Here is a 21,020-nt window from a genome sequence, read left to right on the forward strand (position 1 = left end):
TTAGGACTCCTCACAGTGTGTCCATGGGGAGGCCACGTATACATTTATAGCGTGCTTGGCCTCTAAGGGGATGTAGATTTCCAGAAGTTCTCCCAAGAGAGTGGCTGTGAGGGTGGGCAAAGTGCCATTTACCTGCTGTCTGTTAACAAAGGAACCGTTGAGGTTCTTGCGGTACATGTTACAGAAATAAGGGAGACTGATATGGTTTTGGTCCAAGAGATGATGGAGCCTTTAGTCAAAGGTGACACATTTCCAATAGATTGTGAGCAGGTTCTGCTTTACCTCATGTATCGGGTCATCTTTGCTAGCTCTAGTTTTGTTGGACCCTATGAATGTTTGGACTGTAAAGAAACGCAGTGGAAACTGCTGGAGCCATATAAGTAAAAAGGATTACTTTGGGCTGACAGAAAAATATGTAAAGTCAAACGCCCGTTTGGGACCTCAGAGGTCTCTTCAGAGAAAGAAGAGGCCTCCAAGACTCTTCAAAGCATATTTGACATCTTTTTACGTTGGTCCAATAGAAGGTATCACCGTCTAGCAAGGACTCCATATGACCGACACGTGACCCTGGTGGGGTGGAAGCTTTTTATAAATTGGGAATCCTGAGTCTAATTAGACCTTAAGCTCATGAGTCTAAATTATTTCTTCCATGGCCTCCTTGTATGAATACAGATGGATTCATCCAACACACAGGTGGAAAAAGTTTATTTGAGGACCTCAAGTTTTAAGTGTTTGAAGAAAACACTGATATTGTAAGTGATAATAATGGTTAGGTTTGGATCATTGTGTCCTAGAGACATGGCACTTTGTGAGATGAGCCAGCCACGTGTGCATATGCCAAGCCAGTCCTGCGCTACCAGATATGGAAGGTCCGAAGACCAACAGCAGAAGGATAAGAGATGTTTAAGTTGGCTCAGCTCAGTCTCTTGAATCAAGGGCAGCGGTCATTAGAGGAATTTGGGGGTACATTTATATGCCTCTTGCTGCCCACGCAAGCACATAAAATAAAGGGTTCTGATTTTACTTATATTGATGTGTTTTACTGCCTACATCATCATATGCTATTGTGAAGTACCCAACAGAGATGGTTCCTCTCTGTGGCCTTACAAAATCAAAATGGCAGTGTTGGAACATTCTAGAGGCCATGTTTGATGTTGACTGGTCCAGCTGGAAGATTGTCTTTGGTTTCCACAGATGTAAGGCCAGTTTTAAGGTAAAATGTGTCTGTTATGAAAGAAAGTTGTGCTTAAAATCGAATAACAGGGTCAGGACGATATTGTGGGTTTGCATGACACCCAGGACCACTTTAACAAACTAGTTCTAAATGGCAAAAATACATGTAAATCATATGAAAATATCTGTTTTTTGTGTGTATTTAGTGTATTAGAGCTTTGCATGCTTAACTTTAACTTTTTTACATGCTGCTGTGCCCTATTGTAAGCTGTTTCCAGGAAGAATAATATATTTTTTGTATACAAGTTAAATATAACGCATTTTCTTCTGTTTATAAACATATTCATTTAAAGGGTTGTAAAATACTATGTCCTCCAAACATTCTGAGGTCCTAGAAAGAAAGGATATCAGGGGAGGGAAGATGGGCAAAGATAGTAGGGCCCAAAAGAGGGACTTGGTAAGTATGCAACATAACTCCTCCAGCACTAAGCACCACAGACGGAATCAAGTACGTGATTTACCATTGTCTCAGGTATCAGCCAGACTCGGCAAACAGCCAACTGTAGCTCAGCAACTGCATTATAATTGGGCCATCGCCACAAGCCCCGGCCAGTTGAGTAATGATACTCCAACTGCATTTACCTGCCAAGTACAGCTTCAGATCACGTGATGTGTTTTTTACTTTTCAAGGATGTAATAAAAGTATGTGTGTAAAATAAATAAATAAATAAAAGGCAATATAAACACGCCTAAACTGGTAGACATTTACATATTTTTGCTTGATATAACTTTTCAGAATTTCTTTTATGCTTCACATGTTTGGCCACTAGGTGGCAGCCAACTCCCCAGATGATGGTTTATTTCTTAGTTAAGTAGTGCTGTTTGATGATTTGATGAGATTAGGAAATCTCTTTCTTTCACAGACTTTCTGTGTTGGGTTTGGGATCATTGTGCAGTGTTGAGAGCAGGGTTAGCGGCGTGTAGCTGCAGTACATCCTTGGCTGTCCTCCCTCCTGTAACTAACCCACACATACTGACATGCAAAACACCCACTCACCCTAGCACTACACACTAACACCTGCACACTCAAATACTGTACACATACTCATACATACACACGTGTTATCTTTATCCTGTTTTCCATCTCTTCCCAAACACCACTAACTCTGGGCCGGATGAATGACTGAGCACACAAAGCAATTGCTCCAGGGCCCCAGTGTTCTGTCGTCCCATGAAGTGGTGGTCCAATCAGGTTCTGCAATGTGCGGCAGTCACACTCACTGTGTCACACACTCACTCTAGTATTATACACTTACACATGCACACATCCTACACCATATACTAACACACACTATACACGTAGACACACACTTCCTCCTCTACACAGTTAATACTGCTCTCTCTCCCTCTTACCTCTTGGGAGCCCTGTCTTCATACAGCTTTGTGTTCAAGCTGGCGTGCCATTACTGCTGGGTTATGTTACAAGTGTTATTATGTTACAAGTGTTATCTGATGATGCCTCAGTAACTGGGAATATGGAATCCCAATGGGCCCAATGGCTAAAATCAAAGTAGGGAGCAATATAAAGATAGAAAAACACACACATTCTGCCTTCAACCTAGGAAATCCTTCTCCTTGTTATAAACATGGCAGTGGGTGTCCCATTTATAGGTTGGTCCTTGATATAGTTTGCCTGGATGTACTGGATGGAGTTAAATTCACTGGCCCTGTGGGCCGAAACATCATGGTTGGAAATGTGTTTGGCAATTAAAGGGGTAAACAATAATCAGCAGCTTAACACTAGAGGTGAAATGTGAAGTTATCATGTTGACCCCGAGACGAGGAAGTTATTTGTAACCTGTACTTTTTATTGACTTAAAATACAAAGCATTAAAAAAATAACAGTTCAATAATAATACAACACATTCAGACTGGGCCCGGTCTTCTCTGTGCCCATCTGCTGGTCTATCTCCATTCTAATAACAGAGCTTCTGAAACAATGGATATAAATATGTTCCTGACTAATTATATATATGAATTGTTCTAGAAGCAGGTGATTGACCCACTTGTTCTCAAGTAGTACTAAGCTCAAATTATCCTGGTTTGAGAGTCTTGGGTAGATGGACACTACTTCATATACTTTATATGACCCTGGCTGAGACCTACACTGGCTTTTATTTATTTTATTTAACACAGTTGGTTTGATGGGGTGTGGACCACCAAAGTATGGGAAGTTATGGGACCTCCCCTATGAAATGTAATGAGCCTCTATTTTCAGATTTTGTTCTCATTGACAGTACTGATAATATGTTTTCTTAAGTGTTTCTGTAAAGTTGATGTTGAAGGCCGCTCCTTTAGAAAAACTCGGCTTTAGTGAATCAATAATAATTGTAAATCGGTGTCCACACCCTATAACATACGTGTACATAAAGTAAGTAATAACATCATATAAGAAAAAAAAAACATATTTAGCAAATATATCAATTTTTAGAGCATGAGATGAAGAGGATGCTTAGTTTTTCCATCTGAACAATCCAAAGTAAGAATAAAGATTAAGATTCTAATGGACCCTCCCCAATCTGAAATCATTCTAGCTATATGTACAGTCTATTGGCTTTGGTATTTTAAATAGCTATTTATGCCAAAGAAAACCAGTAGATTTTGGATGACGATAATGTATCCCGATGAATGTTCCACCACAGTGTTTTTTATTCTGAAGCCATCGTCAGGAATATATATATATAAGCCGCTTTTTCACACAGCAGATGTGCTAGTCTCCTCTCCAAGGAAGGCATCAAATAAGTGCGATACAATGACATCTCCTTTATGATGGACGGAATGTCACAGAGCTTCAGACAGGTATATCTGGTGTGTTCACTGGCTGCCCGTTCTGTTTTTTACCACTTCGTCGACCTACATCTGTCCTTCTATAGGGCTGGTTCCTTAGGTCTGGAAAAGAAAGATATAAAACAGTTCATTCACGTACCATGATCGGTTCAGCAACACTATATAGAAAAACTATGTAGCAGATTTACCACCTTTGACGAGGGTATACCAGATCTCTATAAAGCTGGTCTTGGCCCTTCTGCTTTGGAAGCTGACCTGACACAGATTAACACACCTGTGATTATGTCTTCTATTGCCCAGTTGTCCTCATATACTCGTGGCTCCTTCTTTTGAAGTTTCTTGTTTAATTCAGCCATCAAATTGACCTGAGGTTGCACAGGTTTCACTGGCTGCGATTAGGACCAAAAAACATAGAATTTGAGTTTTCCACCATTAATTTGGCTGCCAGCCAGGCCTTCACATCTCTCACATTTTCATGGCTAGCACAGTTAACTCACCTGCGGCTGTTTCCCTGCAGCCTCGGTCTTCTCTCCCACCGTGGCTGTGGCCTCCTGCTTCTTCAAGAGCTCCAGATCTTTATCAGCTTGCTGATATAGAAAGGTCAGGGAGATTGTATTATCCATAATAATTGTGAAAATCAATCAGAACATCACATGCACTTTGATAGTTGACCCTGGGAGTGTGTGTGATGTAAGCACTTACAAATTAGATCTTTTTTGATCACTAAACTACATTCCTTCATCTATCCTTCGTCTTGAAGAGAATCCGGCATTATAAGCATTTGGTTACCCTTGAATTAAACCTTTTTCCATAGCCGTAGGGAAGATGTTGTTATTTATTTCACATCTATTTGCCACTCGTCCACAGATCTTTATAAACCAAAGATGGAGGTGTAAAGAAAGCCCATCCGATTTACCTTGAATGCTCTCACAAAACGCAAGAAAACAGGAAAGAAAGTAGAGGGAGGGGTGGTTTTGCTGTTCTCCCCAAAATATTCCACAGCCTTGTTATAGGCTTCCTGCAAAGAAGAAGAGAAGTGATTGTAAAAACGTAACCGGAACTAAGTGTAAATGTCCAAGGAAAAAGATAAAGAGTGAGGTGAAAAGCATTGGGATAAAAGAAATACAGAGAAAATTAGCTAAATGAGGCGCACTGTGACCAGCAGGAACAGATATCAGGAAGATGGGACCAGGGGCAAAAAAAAAGAAGAGGATCTTTCCTATTCTAGATGTCTGAAGAATATGGGATTCACTCACTAAACACCTTGTCCTTAGTTAACCCAGAGTTTCTTCTTTTATGTGAACTTGAGTGACTTGCATTGGTTATTCAGAAATGTCATCTGGGTGACAATAATCTCTACAATGTAGACTTGGCTAAACAAAGCCCGTTGAGCCAAATACCAACATTTTCATTAACAAAGTTGCTAAATTTACATTAAAACTTATGATCCAGGATACAATAACATTTCCCCATCTTTATCACACCTGTGCAGTCTTGGCATCCCCTGAAAGTCTCGCCATAACGTCCATATTCGATTTTAGGAAGTCCTTTAGAACAGGACTATCATCTTGCTTTGTGAATTCCTTCTGGGCTTGTTCTATCCCAGCCTGAAGGGACTTCACGTCGGCCACCACGGCATCCAGAGACACTGGAGAAGAAGGGGAGAAACATTTCTTCTAGCAGTCCTTAAATGTGACCTCACCATCTTGCCAAGTTAAGATGGAGCCCATGTGAAAAAAGCTATCAGAATACACTGAAAATATACAATAGTAATTTTTGCGTGTTCTTAGTTGGACCTGGACTTGTGATAGTGGTCAGTGATACCTGTAGCTGCTTTGTCCAGGAAATTTAGTTCAGAATGGAAGGTGGACAAATGGGGAAATTTCTCCTTGATCACACGCACCAAATAGTGCAAAAGCGTCTGTTTCCGATCCGTGGACTTAGTCTCCAGGAGCTTTTGATGGAGAAAAAAGGTGCAATTTTTAGATCTACCTATATCTTCAATTACTTGCCAAATAATAGCAGACATTCTTCTCTAGAGAGTATATCTCAACTGTACTTACCGTCTTTTGTTACTGTTTTCCCCTCTCTTCTTTTAATAGTAATAAAATAAAGGATTTATATATATATATTTTTTTTTTATTATTATTTTTATATTATTATTATTATTTTTAAGTTCATAAGTTATGTTTTGCTTTTGCCTGTTCAGAAGTTCCCCTAATACTTACCACATCAAGGGACTGCAGTCGGAATCCATAGGCTGCTCCCCTCTTGCTGCTGTTCATGTAATTCCCAAATGCCAGGACTAGCTGGAGAAGGAGAGTGCAAATAGTGGGTAATAAGCAATGGAGCATCTTGAAAAAAAAGGTGATGAGAATGGGTGCAGCATTGTAGCCGGTCTGATCTGAAGATTTTGGGGTGACCATTAGTTAAATAAGCAAAACTGATAAAGTCGTATTGGTCCAAAAGAAGATGGAGTCTTTAGTTGAAGGTGATTGAATCATTCCATCTTATGTTACTCTACATATTGTTCTGTGTTGGCCCAATACAAGGTGTCACCTTCAACTAAAGACTCCAGCAGTGTTTTTTGGTCCATAATGGGTGAATGGGTTGATTTGCAGTAATTTTTTTTAGGCAATATTTTCCTGAGTGCTTGTGACCAAAACTATCTTAAGATTCTTGCACGTAAGGGAGTCATCAATTTACTGATGAACCTTGACATGTTTTGCAGGACAGCTCAAAGGAGAAACTCTCCTATAGAGTCTCTCACCTCCAGGATCCCTTTCAGCTTCTCAGAGGACTTTATTGATATGGAGGCAGCAATCAAAGCATTGAGTTGCTGGAAAGAGAAGAGGAAAATATTCACCATATGTATAGTAATTTGTTATGTGACAGTGTCATCTAAAAATGTTGCATGATGTTTCTTACTGGAGTTAGACGGCTTGTAGTATCGGGGAAGCTGGAGATGAAGGTCATGGTGTTAACCCTTTCAGAAAGTCTGGGGATGGAGCAGAGGTGGACCATGAATCGGTCTTCTGCACTCAGGTCATCCAGGGGCTTCTCGTCTCGTAGATATCGGGATATCTGCTGCCGCTCCCAGTCGGTGGGCAGGAATCGGGACAGGAGCTCCAGGAAATCCAGACTCAAGGCCTGCATGTCATAACTGGAAAAAGGAGGCAAGGCCATTAGTCATGTTGCGGTAGTAATGGGGCATGAGTGATCATACTGAACATGCCATACATACTGAATGTTAGTTGCCTTGTAAGGATGAACATTTACAACATTTTCCTCTGCAGTTCAAATATGGACTTATTTTGAGGCTGACCAGAAGCAATTGAACAATCCTCTTGAGCTGACAATAAGTGCTAGTTGCAGGTTCAACAACAGCAGGAAGGCATCAGCTTATAATACCCCACATCACACTTACTTCTTGATGGCAGTTGTAATGGCTTCAGGGGTTAGGCCTCCCTTTTTCAGAGTAATTGCGAGATTCTTGGCACGATTTGTGTCAATCAGAGTCACCTTGCTTGGCTGTTTTTGAGCGGACTTTACTCTTTCAGTAAATGGGGTTTTGCTGAGATCCTGGGCCTTGGTCTTAAATTGCTCTTCGAAGTCACTCATGTCAAGTTCCTTGGGAATTGAAAAGTTTAATATCACATAATCAAGGTTTTGACCCATCAATATCCCTATCAACCATCCTGTACTGATCAGTACCCAGCCCCCCCCCAAAATGCTGTCCATTCTTCATTACCTGCAGCACCTTTTCGTCGTCCAGTTGTGTGAAGACCGTCCCGTTGATCTGTGTTGGTTTCAGCGCCACCCAGTTGAGGACCTGCATCCGAAACTTTGTCTGAACAGGTTTCTTTATGCTCATACCTGCAAAATTGTAGGGACTTCCATTTTATGCATTTAAACAAATATTTTTATAAAGGTTTTATTTCTGAGCAAAACACTGCTTGTTGAACTTGTCCAAGTTTAGGCTATTGACCCCAGAGTTCTCACCTGTTGATAGGCCTGCAGTCATAAGGAGTTGAGTAGGTGGTGGTGGAGGAGGACCACCAGAACCCAGAGATGGAGGAGGTGGTGGAGGCGAAGGTCCGACAAGTGTCCCAGGAAAGGGTGGTGGAGGAGGAGGGGGAGCACCAGCCCCATTAGGTGTTTGGGAAAGTGGTTGTTGAGTTGGGACGCTAGTAACATCTGACCTTGGTAGTGGTGGTGGTGCAGGGACATTGTTGACCTCTGGTCCTGATAGTGGAGGGGGAGCAGAGATATTGGTGACCTCTGATCCTGGTAAAGGCGGGGCAGAAGGGATATTGCTGACCTGTGGCCCTGGCAGTGGAGGTGGTTTAGGGATATTGTTGACCTCTGATCCTGGTAATGGAGGAGGAGGAGGAGCAGGGATAGTGTGACTCTCTGTTTCTGGAGGTGGAGGAGGGCAGGGAATAACTGCATCCTCAGACAATGGAGATAAAGTGGAAGGCTGGGCAGAAGTCACCTCAGACTCATGGATTGAAGATGACAATGAAGATTGAGATGAATGCTCTGTATACATTGGGCAGCTGGTGATTGCACCTGAAAATAGAAGACACACGGTCAATAGCATTTCCTCATATAATCATCCTACTGGAGACCTGGATCATGGGCTGGTCAATCACACAGTTCAAGCTTTGTCATAGTCCACTATTTTACTCTCTTACCAGTGACTGTGACAAGTGAAGAACTTGGTCTTTTGCTACTGTCAGGTGTTGAGCTTGTGTGGACACAGATTGCTGATGTGTCTTCTGTACAGGTATCCCCAACAGGTTCCATCCAGATAACTTGTCCATTTCCCACCTCTCGTATGTGCATGGTATGCTGTGTGTCCACAGGGGGTTGTAACACATGTTTCTCCTGCAAATGGGAATTTAGTTTAGTTTAGTAACAAATGTTTAGTTCAATATTCTGTAATTAAGAAACCAAGCTGTGTTGACGTCGGTGTCGTAAAGTAATTTGTGAAGCTAAATGCAAAGAAATGAATCCCAATAATATTAGTATACAAACTAGATTAATATTGTTTACCCGTAGTTAAGCCATTTCTAAATCTCTATTACAGTGAATTAATTAACCGATTTACTGGATGAAGCTCTAAAGCCAGTGAGGGCTGAGGTCATCCTGCATGGTGTCCAGTTGAATTCCGTGAACAGACAATCAAGAACTTAACTATTAGACTATATATCATGCACGAAATAACCTTGATCTTTTACCAGGAACACATTTTGATCCTTCATAATGTGTTGTCGGCTTACCCTTGCTGCACTCAATTCTTTACGCATCTGGTCTAGTTGCGTTTCCAGCTCGGCCACTCTCCTCATGTATTCATTCTCTGTGTGCTGCAGCTTTTCAGTCAACTGGATGACAGCATGAAGTCAGAGGTCAGACCCAACAGATCCAACATTTAATGCTTTATTTATAATAAATGCCCAACAGTATTGATGGGAAAGAGAATCAAGTAAAAAAGGGGGCTAAATTACTATTTCAATTTCTTATATTAATAGAAAGGCAGGAAACACTCAATAATAAATTTTCCAAGAAAATGCTTGGATTACAAAGGTGTCCACAACTAGATAGAGCCTTGTAGATGCTCCCAGTGCCATATGTGGAATGGTTAAGCCGAAATCCCTGCTTGAATAGTTTCCAGGTATGTGGATCAGTAATGATATTGAGGATCAACATACTGTGCCCATTATAGATGAAGAATACAGCAGTTATAACTATAACGGTACCTACATGAGCCAAATGTCCTTGCAAGTCCTCTACATGCTCCAGCATTTCATTCTTGGTGTCTGTGTCCTCCAAAAGACTGTTCACATCGAAGATATTATCTAAGTAAGCCTGTATCTGTACCTGGAGCCGTTCACTCTCTGAGTGCTTCAGAATCTGACCACCATGCAAAGATTAATTTTTTTTTTTAATGAAATCTGTTTTACACAAATGTATTGTTTAATTTTTAAATAAATATTCTACTCCATTTGTCAAGGCTGAACGAGATTGACTTTTTTTTTGTAACCTAAATTTCTATGTTACTATGTATTTGAAAATATAAAAATAATAAAAACTCACCTCCAGATATTCGTCTAGACCTAGTAGAGAGAATTCGTGTTGAAGGAAGACTCTGAAGTTCATGTTCTTTACAGAATGAACGACAATATTGATGAACTGCATGCAGGCCACCTGGAGATATAGTCAACACACAATAAACATTCATACCTTCCCGCTCTTCGAATGGACAAAGACGTTGGGGGCATGACAAAGATTTTTTGGGCAATTTACTGATTGGTTTTTAATCTTGGCTATCTTTTATAAATTACAGAGTTCTTTAATCTACAAATCTCTAAACCCACCCAAAGGTACCGAGGCATTCACCCTTCTCACCATAAAGTCAATGTTGGAATCTTCAGTCTGAAAATATTCCATAAGTTTCTCGAATCGCGAACTTTCCCCGAAGACCTGGAGAAAGCAGTGAAGTGTAGAGTACTAGGTGGTTAAGAGTTTTAAGTTAATCGCCTAGGCCAGGGGTAGGCAATCTTCGGCTCTCCTGATGTTGTGGACTACATCTCCCATAATGCTCTTACAGTCATAATGCTGGCAAAGCATCAAGGGAAATGTAGTCCACAACATCTGGAGAGCCGATGATTGGTACCCCTGGCCTAGGATAAAGATCACAACTCAAATGTGTACTTGCTTAGGAATGGTGATTCAGCTTGGGCCTACAAACCATCTGATTGGGGTGTTAATAACTAATTTGTTACATGTTTTCTAAATTGTGTCTATTTTTTTGTTGCTTCTTTGTCTTAGATCGCCCAGGAGGACCTGTCCAGATGTTAGCTATTACATTCAGTTAATACCATTTCCAGCTGGTGTCATTATTTTAGATTCTTTTCCCCTTACAAGCAAAAAGCTCTTATTTTTTTTCTGAGAAAACTGAGATATGTAGCAAAATAGGACAAAACTGTCATATTTTATTTTCTAGTGTCGCCTCTCTTATCAGCAAAAAACCTCCACCAAAAAGGCCCCTAACTTTCCAGAATGGACTAGTAAGTCAACGAGGCCTCATTTATTCCTGTGTTAAAATTTAAATTAATAACCAAATATTCTGTTTTGATGAATTTGTGGGTGTTACTGTTGGCACGACGTCACATAAACATAATAAGAAGGAAGAGGCTGGTGGTTTTCAGATGGTAGGAAGCTTGATGATGCAGAGGAAACAACAATATTGTATTTCAGGGCAATCAGGAGATGTTTTGATCATTATAGTCACATTATACACATTTTAAACTGGCGTTCTGGTTCCATATTATAATGTTTGGTACGGACAGATTGGGTTGACTCTCTCACCTCCATGAAATAGTTGAAAGCAGAGAGAATTAGCTCATGTCCCCCTCGGACCAGACAAACTGCAGCAAGGAGTTCCAGGACAAGAGCCTTGGTGCTGGGAGGAACATAGAGACCAAGGGTAAAGAAAAATGGGATAAAGAGACACATTAATTGGGGAGGGAAAAGGGCCGCATTTAAAAATAAGGTAAAGGATTGTGAGGACATGAATGAATGAGTAAGTAAGTGGACAGAAGGAATGAAAGGAACTAGAGAAAAAGCATCAAGTATTAGACACATAATAATAAATACAATACTTGCAGCAGGTAAGGGCTGGGACTTTGAAGCCCGGCAGGCAGGTACAGGTGAATGGCCCCCTCCACCACTTGCCGTAAGATACTAACTTATGCATGCACCATGCACTCATTATAACACATACACACACACTAACTCACATACACACTCACATCAACATATCACACCTCACACACTTACTGTAGTCTTTCCCCCAGCAGCCACTCTATTAATGGGGGTCACATAATGCCACAATTGCCCCCCCAGGCCAGCCCGCACCTGCAATGTATTCTTGCTTTGTGCATGTATTCTCGCACCCAATCCACATACTCACCGAGGGTTCTTGTTACCCAGGCTAAGGGTAATCTGGTTGACACAGGAGGGGTGCGACATCACCATGCTAAACCCTGACTGCAGAAAGTAAAAGAGGAGCCCAATTAAAGGTACTGTTCCAGCTGTGGTGCAGAATTTTTCCTTTTTTTAACTAGTTCCCGCATCAGAAAGATAAAAGAAGCTACCTATAGGTATATAATCCTTATCGAAATACCTGATGTTATTAAAAAGAAGCTGCTTCTTTTTATTTTAGGTATGGTAAACCACTTTACATATAAATTGGAAGTAGTTTCAGAAGACTTTTAAGAAACCATTATGAAAACACAATAAAAGAACCATAAAAGGTGCTTATGGATATGTACACTTTTTACTTATATTCTAAAATTATTTTTTCCCAATATGAAACGTGTACAATCATATCCACTTGTTCCGTACCTGGTAGTTCATAATTGCCCGCAGACACATGATACACACATGTACATCATCCTTGGCGTTCACATGTCGGGAGTTTCTCAGTGTTGTTCGACTGTGCATGTACCTGTTGAAACAAAGAAGCAGTGTCTACCTATTCCATATTCCTATTGTATTATATGTAGGATGTATTGGGATGCTATTGAAATAGCTGGGACCAGTCAACGTTAACTGACCGTGGATCCAGTACACCTCGCCGGAGTCACAGATAACAAGGTTCACAAAATACAAAGGTTTTTTAGAATAAGGAACACCTATGGAATCAATATATATATCAGGAACTGCATTAACACAAAAGCGCCTGGTGTGTTATAGACTAGTTGATGTAATGGGTTGCTTAGGTAGGGTTATAGATACCCTATGAATCGTTTGTCTGTCCCTCACAATGGAGTTCCTGCCTGAGCCATCTTTGTTTGGCAGCCAGGCTGGAGCCATCTCTGTCTACCTTGGGGCCCTGTATGACAGCTCATTCTGTCACAGTTGAGATAAGAACCAGGGCCATCTACATCAAATGTCTACGCAGAGAACCGCATTACCTGGTGGTCAGGTTCCGTACTCGAGATGGTGTGCTAGATGGGCTGGAGGACGCACTAGACTTGTTGATGTCCTCTAGAGATCGGTGTGTGTTCTTTACTTTGTCCACTCCTCCGTTATCAGCACCCTCTACGTCAAACCTGGAATGAAAATGGGTAGAAGGATGACAAAAAAAAAATGGGGGGCAAAAAGAGGAGCTGAAAATTGTAAATACGTTAGAATGACATCAGAGGGCAAGAATGAAGCGTTACCGAGTGTGAAAAGTGCCTATGATGTAGCATTCTCTATCTATAACATGGCCAGGGGGTCAGGGTTTTACATGATACAGAAAAATGCCATTTCCCCTTTTCTCGGTACACTTTCTGGTCTACTTATAGCAGCTTAGAAATTTTAATTTATCTTGAAGGAGAACAGTTGTACCTACAGTATGTGAAAAGCTGGCGCTCAATGCCGGATCCTCATTCATATCTTAGTCGCATATAATGTCTTATGCTCTAATGAGGTAACACTTATGTATATATCTCTGAAATTAGAAAATCCCATAGAAATGTGTATGATATACCTGTTCTTAAATTTCCCCCAAAAATATGTTTTAGATTACAAATATAAAAAAAAATCCAATATTGTAATATTGTATAGAGTAGCTTTAAATGATATGATATTAACGTTATTTGTGTAGCTGTGCTATTGCCTCTGTGGAAAATGTGAATTAGAAGAACCAATAAACAGGGAAAGTGTCAATGGAGGGACACTTCCTATCAATAGGCACGTTTGCATGATGTATGGTATAAATCAACTCAGGAATAAATACTTACGGAAAAGAGTACTGTGCAAATGAGAGATATTCCACTAGAACGTCAAGGCCACCGACTTCTGGGCTCAGAAATTCTTCAACCCATCTAAAAGAAAGCACAAAGGTCTAATTCTGAATGCCACCCTACTGAGGAGAGGTACGTTCTAGAGTTCTCTGCTGTATTCTTGACTGTATTGCTAATTGATTAGGAAATTGATAGAGCCGTATTGGACCAAGAGACAATAAAGTCTTTGGTCGAAGGTGGTAACCTTTATTCGACCAATAAGGAAAAATGTGTAGAGTCAAAGAAGCTTTTAAGATTTCGTGTCCCATTGTTACCCACAGCTTTTGTTACCACATCATACAATAGTAGAACGACAGGTGTCCATGACCTATGGAACCCTTTCCTCTGCTAACTTTGCCTGGAGAGGGACGGGGCACAATTCTTTCCTTTGTAGATTCAAGAGGAGCCAATGAGATTGAAAGGGTTATTATTGGTAACTGTGGGATCTACACCCTTGCTTGATCTCGAGCAAGGTTATACACTGGGCCTTTTCTGGATTTCCTTTCTACTTATGTCATGAGAGCTCTTCTGTGTTTTACTGGTGGACTCTCCCTGTCTACAGTTTAGCTCCATTGTCTCTGCCACTGTGCCAACTGTCTCACCCAATATGATTGGTCCGCAGGGAGATCTCCAGCTCTCGCAGGACTTGGGTGGATTCCTGAACTCTTCTCTTGAACTGAAACAAAAGGACACACAACCTTGAATGAACACATGTCTATTATTTACAAGCTTGCTTTTAAGGAAGCCTGGAGAAGGGGCGATGAACGCTGTCCATCTACCTGAAAGTAAGCCCTCTAGTGCTAGTCTGTACCCCTGCATGTGTGTATTAGTGTCTTGTCCATCTGCTTGATGGCATCTTGACACATATACTTAATGAACTAGAGGATGCTCTCATATATTTGTGAGGATATCGTGTTCTATGAACAGGATCATTAATATGCTTACAATACCAGTGATCATATCTGAGGAAATGAAGGAAAAATGGATATTTGGGCCCAATGCAATGTTGAGGTCAATGATATTGTGTTTACCGGTGGGTCGCAAATGCCCTCACTCATGAGCATACATCAAGTTACCTTCCGGCTGATCCCCCCTGTATCCACATAGCTCTTCAGCTTATGTATATAGAAAGCTGGTGGACTCTTCACTTGGAATCGTTCCTGGAGGTGGACAGAAAAACGTTTTCAGGTCCCACATTGTGACAGCCAGGGTGACCAGTACAGCATCCCATTCCAGTAAAACACACACTCCCGGCTCCCTATCCCTATATCCCCAAAGATTTTACTCACTTGGTCACACACTAGTTCCCACTTCTTGTCCTGGTCATATTGTCGAAGAACGTGTATTTTATCAGGGGGTAAATTCATGGCATTCTGATAAAGAGAGAAACACAGAGGTTTTAAAGATACTGCCCACCACATTCTAATAATGGTGAACATGGACACCCAACCCTTTTGTGTGTATGTATACTTTTGTTTTATACTAGCATATAACTTCACCGAGTTATATACAGTTAACAGTAAAGATATGGTAACCGTACAAACGCTACAGCTGTTTTGCATACATTTGCATAGAGGGTCGCAGCCCCACAGAGATAACAAATTCAAGATAGGAAACATTATCACTCTTGGGGCAAAACTGTGCCTCATTATGTATTACTGAAATACATCATTTTCAAGAGTCCTTTATTTACATTGTTTTTAGAAATATATGTATTTTAGCATTTCTGTATGTGAGGGGGTAGGGGTTCTGGATGTGGGTTTAAGGGTTCTGGATGTGAGGGGGTATGGGTTCTGTATGTGAGGGGGTATGGGTCCTGGATGTGGGTTTAAGGGTTGTGGATGTGAGGGGGTAGGGGGTCTGGATGTGAGGGGGTATGGGTTCTGGATGTGAGGGAGTAGGAGGTTCTGGATGTGAGGGGGTAGGGGGTCTGGATGTGAGGGGGTAGGGGTTCTGGATGTGAGGGGGTATGGGTTCTGGATGTGAGGGGGTAGGAGGTTCTGGATGTGAGGGGGTAGGGGTTCTGGATGTGGGTTTAAGGGTTCTGGATGTGAGGGGGTATGGGTTCTGGATGTGAGGGGGTAGGGGTTCTGGATGTGGGTTTAAGGGTTCTGGATGTGAGGGGGTAGGGGGTCTGGATGTGAGGGGGTATGGGTTCTGGATGTGAGGGGGTAGGAGGTTCTGGATGTGAGGGGGTAGGGGTCCTGGATGTGAGGGGGTAGGGGGTCTGGCTGTGAGGGGGTAGGGGGTCTGGCTGTGAGGGGGTAGGGGTTCGCTGTTAATGTTCCTTTATCTTATCAGACTATGCCTATATCATTGTCAGTCTGTGGCCGAGTCCTCGTCTGCAAGCTGTTAATATCAGATCACAAAAAAGGAAGCAATTTGGGTAAAATAAACCGCCTGGATGACTATACATTAATATCCTTACTCTTAACGTAAAAAATGAAATGTTTCCATAATCACTTCTTTAAACACGGATCCATCATACATTTAAACGCTGATGGGCATAAATACAACAATATAATAATATATTATTGTAATAATATAATAAAATTATATAAAATATACATTTATAAATAATGCAAAAATACATCATATTTTAGTCTCGCAGCTAATTAAAATAATGGGTATAGCTTAGATTAATTCTCATGTTATTGCAGTTTATAAAATGTATTTGGACAATGAATGAATGAATGAATGTGATCTTAAGTTTCTGCAGCTGCTTCATCCTAATAAGTGTTGTTCTACAGACTAGCCTGCGCTCAGGAGTAGGTGGTAATTGTGAGGGGCAGGAAGGTTTCTTATACCTCCCGACTCTCCCACTTTAGGAGGAACAGTTCCTCTTTGGGACCGAGGCGTCTGTCCTTCCTTCCTCCCCGGATCTTCCTCCTGTCAGAATGTTTGATGGACACGAGTCTCTCGTGGTGTTCTACAGCCCTAATACTCTTCGGCCATTGAAGCCGTTGGGCGTTATGGGTTTTTAGTCTTGGTTTTCCAAGCATAACTCGGAACTTTCTAAATGAGCTCACCCTGAAACTATTGAAATATTAACCCTTTAATAGCCCATCATGAAGATTCTATGTAATGAGTAGCCACATGGTCCTCATCATTCTAGAAAGGGCTTAATCATTAAAGAGGTAGTAAAGTTCCATCTCTCAGAAACAGAGCCTTGGTGCAATTCGCTCTCAAGGTTGCTCTATGTTGGGAGAAAATAAAGTAATTTTCAAAATTTTCACAGATCCTCATCCCTTAAAATATTACTGAGATTAGATCACTTTGGCTCTATAAAAGTCTGGTCCTCGTAACGTGACCGCGATGGAGTCCTGTAGACACATTCTCAGCCTTTTTGCTCTGCAGGTGTCAGTTAGTTTCTCCTCCCTGTGGGTTTCCGGCTTCTGTTTTCTTTCTCTGATCTTTACAGCGGCGCATGCTGTGAGCTGGGCAGGGTGTGCGGGGTTATGGCGTACAGCTAGAAGCTCAGGGAAGAAGATTTCATAGAAACATGGAACCTGGCCGCAGATCAGACCCGTTCGGTCCGTCTAGTCTGCCCACGGTGTAAAGACTCAAACCTTCAGTCGTTGGTCTCGTCTTAGATTCAGGGGCCGTATGCCCATCCCATGCGTGTTTGAATTCCCACTTATCTATTACCCTCCCGGTAAAGTAAAACTTTCCTAACTTACATGAAAGCCCCAAACCCTCTAGTTTTAGATTATGACCTCTTGCTCTCCGTCATTGAAATAAACGGTTTCTATCCCATCTCTTTCTGCACACCGTGCCATATCTATTGTGGGAGAAAGAGACATAGCAGGCTAGGCATGGAAAGAGAGAGAGAGAGAGAGAGATGTGCTAATAAACATTTGTACACATGTAGGTCACAGGCCGTATGTTGGGACATGTCACTTCATTAGGCAACCCACTTCCTTTCGACCCATCACCCTCTTTGAGTACAGATGCAGTGTGACAAATTCGCTGACGGAACCCAAAGCCCGCTGCCCTCGGATGCACCTGCCCTACTAATACCCAGCTGGGCAACTTTATGCCCTCGGACCCTATAGATGTACTAGACATGGATGATGCATGAAGGTTCTGTTCCACCGACTCGGATGAATTAAAGCTGTCGATATGTTGTTGCCAGAATAACTTAAAGAATACTACCTAAGTGTTTTCTGTGGATTAAACCTTCACAGGAGAGAATAAAAAGAAGGTTTATAGGAAGAATAATTCTGCTTTTTCAAGGGGACACCACAACAATTTAAAGGGACTACCATATGATTGCTGGAGTGTTGCAAAATCAAATTTAAATTTAGTTGGACTATTCAGATCCACACATTCTTCAATAGACCCCCCCCTTCAAACATATAGGGGGCTAAGTGTAAAAAAAAGTGATCTGGTAACAAGTTTAAAAATGGGATCATATCACCATATACTGTATCCATTAAACAAAGCCTGCTCATCACGCGCCAGGTTCAAGCCTTCCCCTCCCATCACTCCCATTTCACACAGCTGTCTGCCTGAGAGCGGTAGGCGAATGAATGAGAGCCTAAATTATACATGAGCCATTTCTAGGTAACCTTCCTTTGACCTCCCTATCTGGTGTCAGCTCACTGGCCAAGTGTCCATGGCAAACACCAAGTTCACGTGTGTTGGTGCATACACCTTCTGGCGAGCCCGACTCGCGTCTCACATGGTCCGCTGCATTAGTGTTAATGTTTACCGAATAACTGGGAATTGTGGAAAGCCAAAGAATATGCCGGTCCTTCATAGGTGAGGACGTGTTTTAGAGTCATTGTATAATTAAAGCTTATTGTGTTTTAACAGAAAGTGGCACAATCTTCATTATTGAAAAGATTGCACGTAGATGTAATTGTCCAGCTTAAAAGTCTAGACCAGTAATTATTCCGGGTCTCCGAGTTCCTAATGCTGAGTCCTTATAATCAATATGTCATGTGAATCCAGGGTAAACAATGTGCACGCGATCCTGTATCAATTACCGCGCATGGTCATATGTCATATAATGCTCCAGTGCCCTTTGTTTGCAAGATAAGTCCCGTTCAGCACATCAGGTCTGCCCGTTTCTCCTGCTGTAAAGACTCAAACCTTAATCAGTCGTTGGTCTCGTCTTAGATTCAGGAGCCGTATCTCTATCCCATGCATGCTTAAATTCCCCCCACTATGTTAGCTTTTACTACTTCTACTGGGAGGCTGTGCCACCTGTCTACCACCCAAACAGTGACTTTTTTTTCAACATTATGTATATGCTGTTTTAATGATAAGCCAATACATTAGGTTCTTGCATAAATTATTGTACGCAATATTTTGAAAAGGGTGAATTTCCTATACTGTGGATGGGTTTATTTTTTTTATAGATCCTCTACCCTGCTGGAAATACCCACTGTTCAACTAAATTACATCAATTAGTAGTAATCTCCCTTCCGAACCTCAGGTGGGAGTTGTTTTTTTAGGTTGGACTGGCCCTTTGTGAAGAATTTTGGACTGGCAAGGAACGCAGCGGGGTCACGTAATGCGAGGTTATGTGACGCTTCAGTGAAAGATGTCAGTGAGGTAAGGTGGGTGCAAAAGAGGGGGAGGGAGTGAGAGGTTAAGGAAAGGAATATGTATGAATGAATGTGTGTATGTGTGCCAGAATGAGAATGTATGTGTTGTGTATTTTAACATAAACATCTAAGCGTTTGTGTGTGAGCATGAATGTGTATGTATAAGTGGTGTGTGTTAGCATGAGTGTGTAAGTATGTGTTAGTGAGTATGAGCAAGTGTATGTTGTGTTTAAGCGTGTGTACATATGTGTACAAGTGCATATGTTGTGGGGGGCAAGGGCCCAGTGGGGCCACTTAGCTCTACTTGTCCCAGGGGTCAGAAGGTGCCGGCCCTCCCCTGGCTGTAGACTGACGGTTGGAGAATATCTGAGAACATCTAAGGTGGTCTTCACCATGAACATAATCTGATTCAGACCTGGCTTATACCCTTCAATATTATTCCATGACAACCTTCTAGTCATCTTCTGGTCATCACAAGTTGAACACCTCACACCCCACACCACCTCTTACTGCCCTGACTATAAATTAAGAAGGTCTGAGGGGCAAAAGCAAACATAAATGTCATTATGTCTTCCCATATATTCGCCTGAACGATAAATTCCATCACGGAAGCCTAAACCCTGAACAGCTTTATAGGTGGTCAACTATATTGAGTTGGTAGCATACCGAGCACATAAGCATACATGCACACCAAGTCATCCACAGTGATGTTTCATAAACATGCGCAGCCCCAAAAAACTGTACTTGAGATATCGGCTTCCCCTTTCCTGTAGAAAACTGTCTATAGCCGAAAGTTACTCCTAGGACTGCCAAAACCCAAGCTAAAAAGTATTATGTTAATGCCATGGTGGAGCAAGCAAATGGAACGCCTGAGTTCCTTCTTCCCACACTGTATTCGCCTCTACCACTTCTGACGGGAGGCTGTTCCATTTATCTAGTACCGTCTCATGAAAGTAAAACTTCCCTACATTAATCTAATCCTCTGACCCTCTAGTGTTAGACTATGACCTCCTTTTCTATACATATTAAGTTCCCTTAGTCTTGATCATTTTTTAATGTCGTTTTATCATTACAACGATCTCCAAGATGTTATCGGATTACGACCAGACTACAAGTAATCCCCGAACGGACCTCCTTTTTCATTTCATTCATCTTCAAAACTCTCCGTTCTTTCTACTCACCAACACCACATTAAATCGCTCCTCCAGCTCCCCCGAGTTCGGCCGTGGCGTTTTTTGAAGGGACCCCTCTTTCTGTCTTTGGGGGGGTGTCGAGCTGGTGGTTGGTTGAGCCTTTGTGTCCCGGCTCTGGAACATATCCAAACTCCCGGCTGCGTTCCCCATAATCCAAGCTGTCCCACGTTTCCACGCACTTAAATCCAGACTGGGAGCGCTGAGGATTACGGGAGGCGGATGAAATCAAGGAGGCAAAGATAATGGTTTAGCTGGCGCGACGATGGAGTAACGTACTAAGAAAGTGTGCGACACACCCAGCGTCCTTATCGTTGTGCACAGCCAACGCTCCTCACCACAGACAGGGTAACACGCGAGCAAAAGGGAGGATGTGGCAACATGGTACTGGAACATCAGATGTCATAGCGTTTCCT

General features: G+C 41.8%; 1 protein-coding gene across 1 annotated transcript; it reads right to left on the reverse strand.

Moving 5' to 3' along the window:
• Positions 1–4,024: 4,024 nt before the first annotated feature.
• LOC149274455 (formin-like protein 1) lies at positions 4,025–20,757 on the reverse strand. The gene is made up of 26 exons (XM_089505485.1): positions 20,596–20,757; positions 15,149–15,232; positions 14,936–15,019; positions 14,462–14,535; positions 13,818–13,901; positions 13,005–13,142; positions 12,433–12,535; positions 11,999–12,075; positions 11,395–11,488; positions 10,432–10,506; positions 10,120–10,230; positions 9,787–9,936; positions 9,306–9,407; positions 8,718–8,910; positions 8,023–8,592; positions 7,772–7,896; positions 7,448–7,650; positions 6,949–7,183; positions 6,791–6,859; positions 6,249–6,329; positions 5,845–5,974; positions 5,505–5,668; positions 4,937–5,038; positions 4,514–4,607; positions 4,295–4,405; positions 4,025–4,122 (listed from the first exon to the last, which is right to left on the reverse strand). Exons 1-26 carry the CDS (start codon positions 20,755–20,757, stop codon positions 4,025–4,027), a joined length of 3,513 nt encoding a protein of 1,170 aa, XP_089361611.1.
• Positions 20,758–21,020: the final 263 nt, after the last annotated feature.

The sequence above is a fragment of the Sceloporus occidentalis genome, unplaced genomic scaffold (assembly GCF_023333645.1).
Source record: "Sceloporus occidentalis isolate IW3139 unplaced genomic scaffold, rSceOcc1.0.p SCAF_330, whole genome shotgun sequence".
Taxonomy (NCBI): domain Eukaryota; kingdom Metazoa; phylum Chordata; class Lepidosauria; order Squamata; family Phrynosomatidae; genus Sceloporus; species Sceloporus occidentalis.

Bases quoted from the DNA above. Each gene is read 5' to 3' on its own strand.
- LOC149274455 (XM_089505485.1), bottom strand. From the start codon at position 20,757: ATGGGGAACGCAGCCGGGAGTTTGGATATGTTCCAGAGCCGGGACACA. The intron at 15,233-20,595 runs GTGAGTAGAAAG...TCTCTTTATCAG, and splicing joins AGCGATTTAATGTGGTGTTG to AATGCCATGAATTTACCCCC. The intron at 4,608-4,936 runs GTAAATCGGATG...TTTCTATATCAG, and splicing joins GTTTTGTGAGAGCATTCAAG to CAAGCTGATAAAGATCTGGA.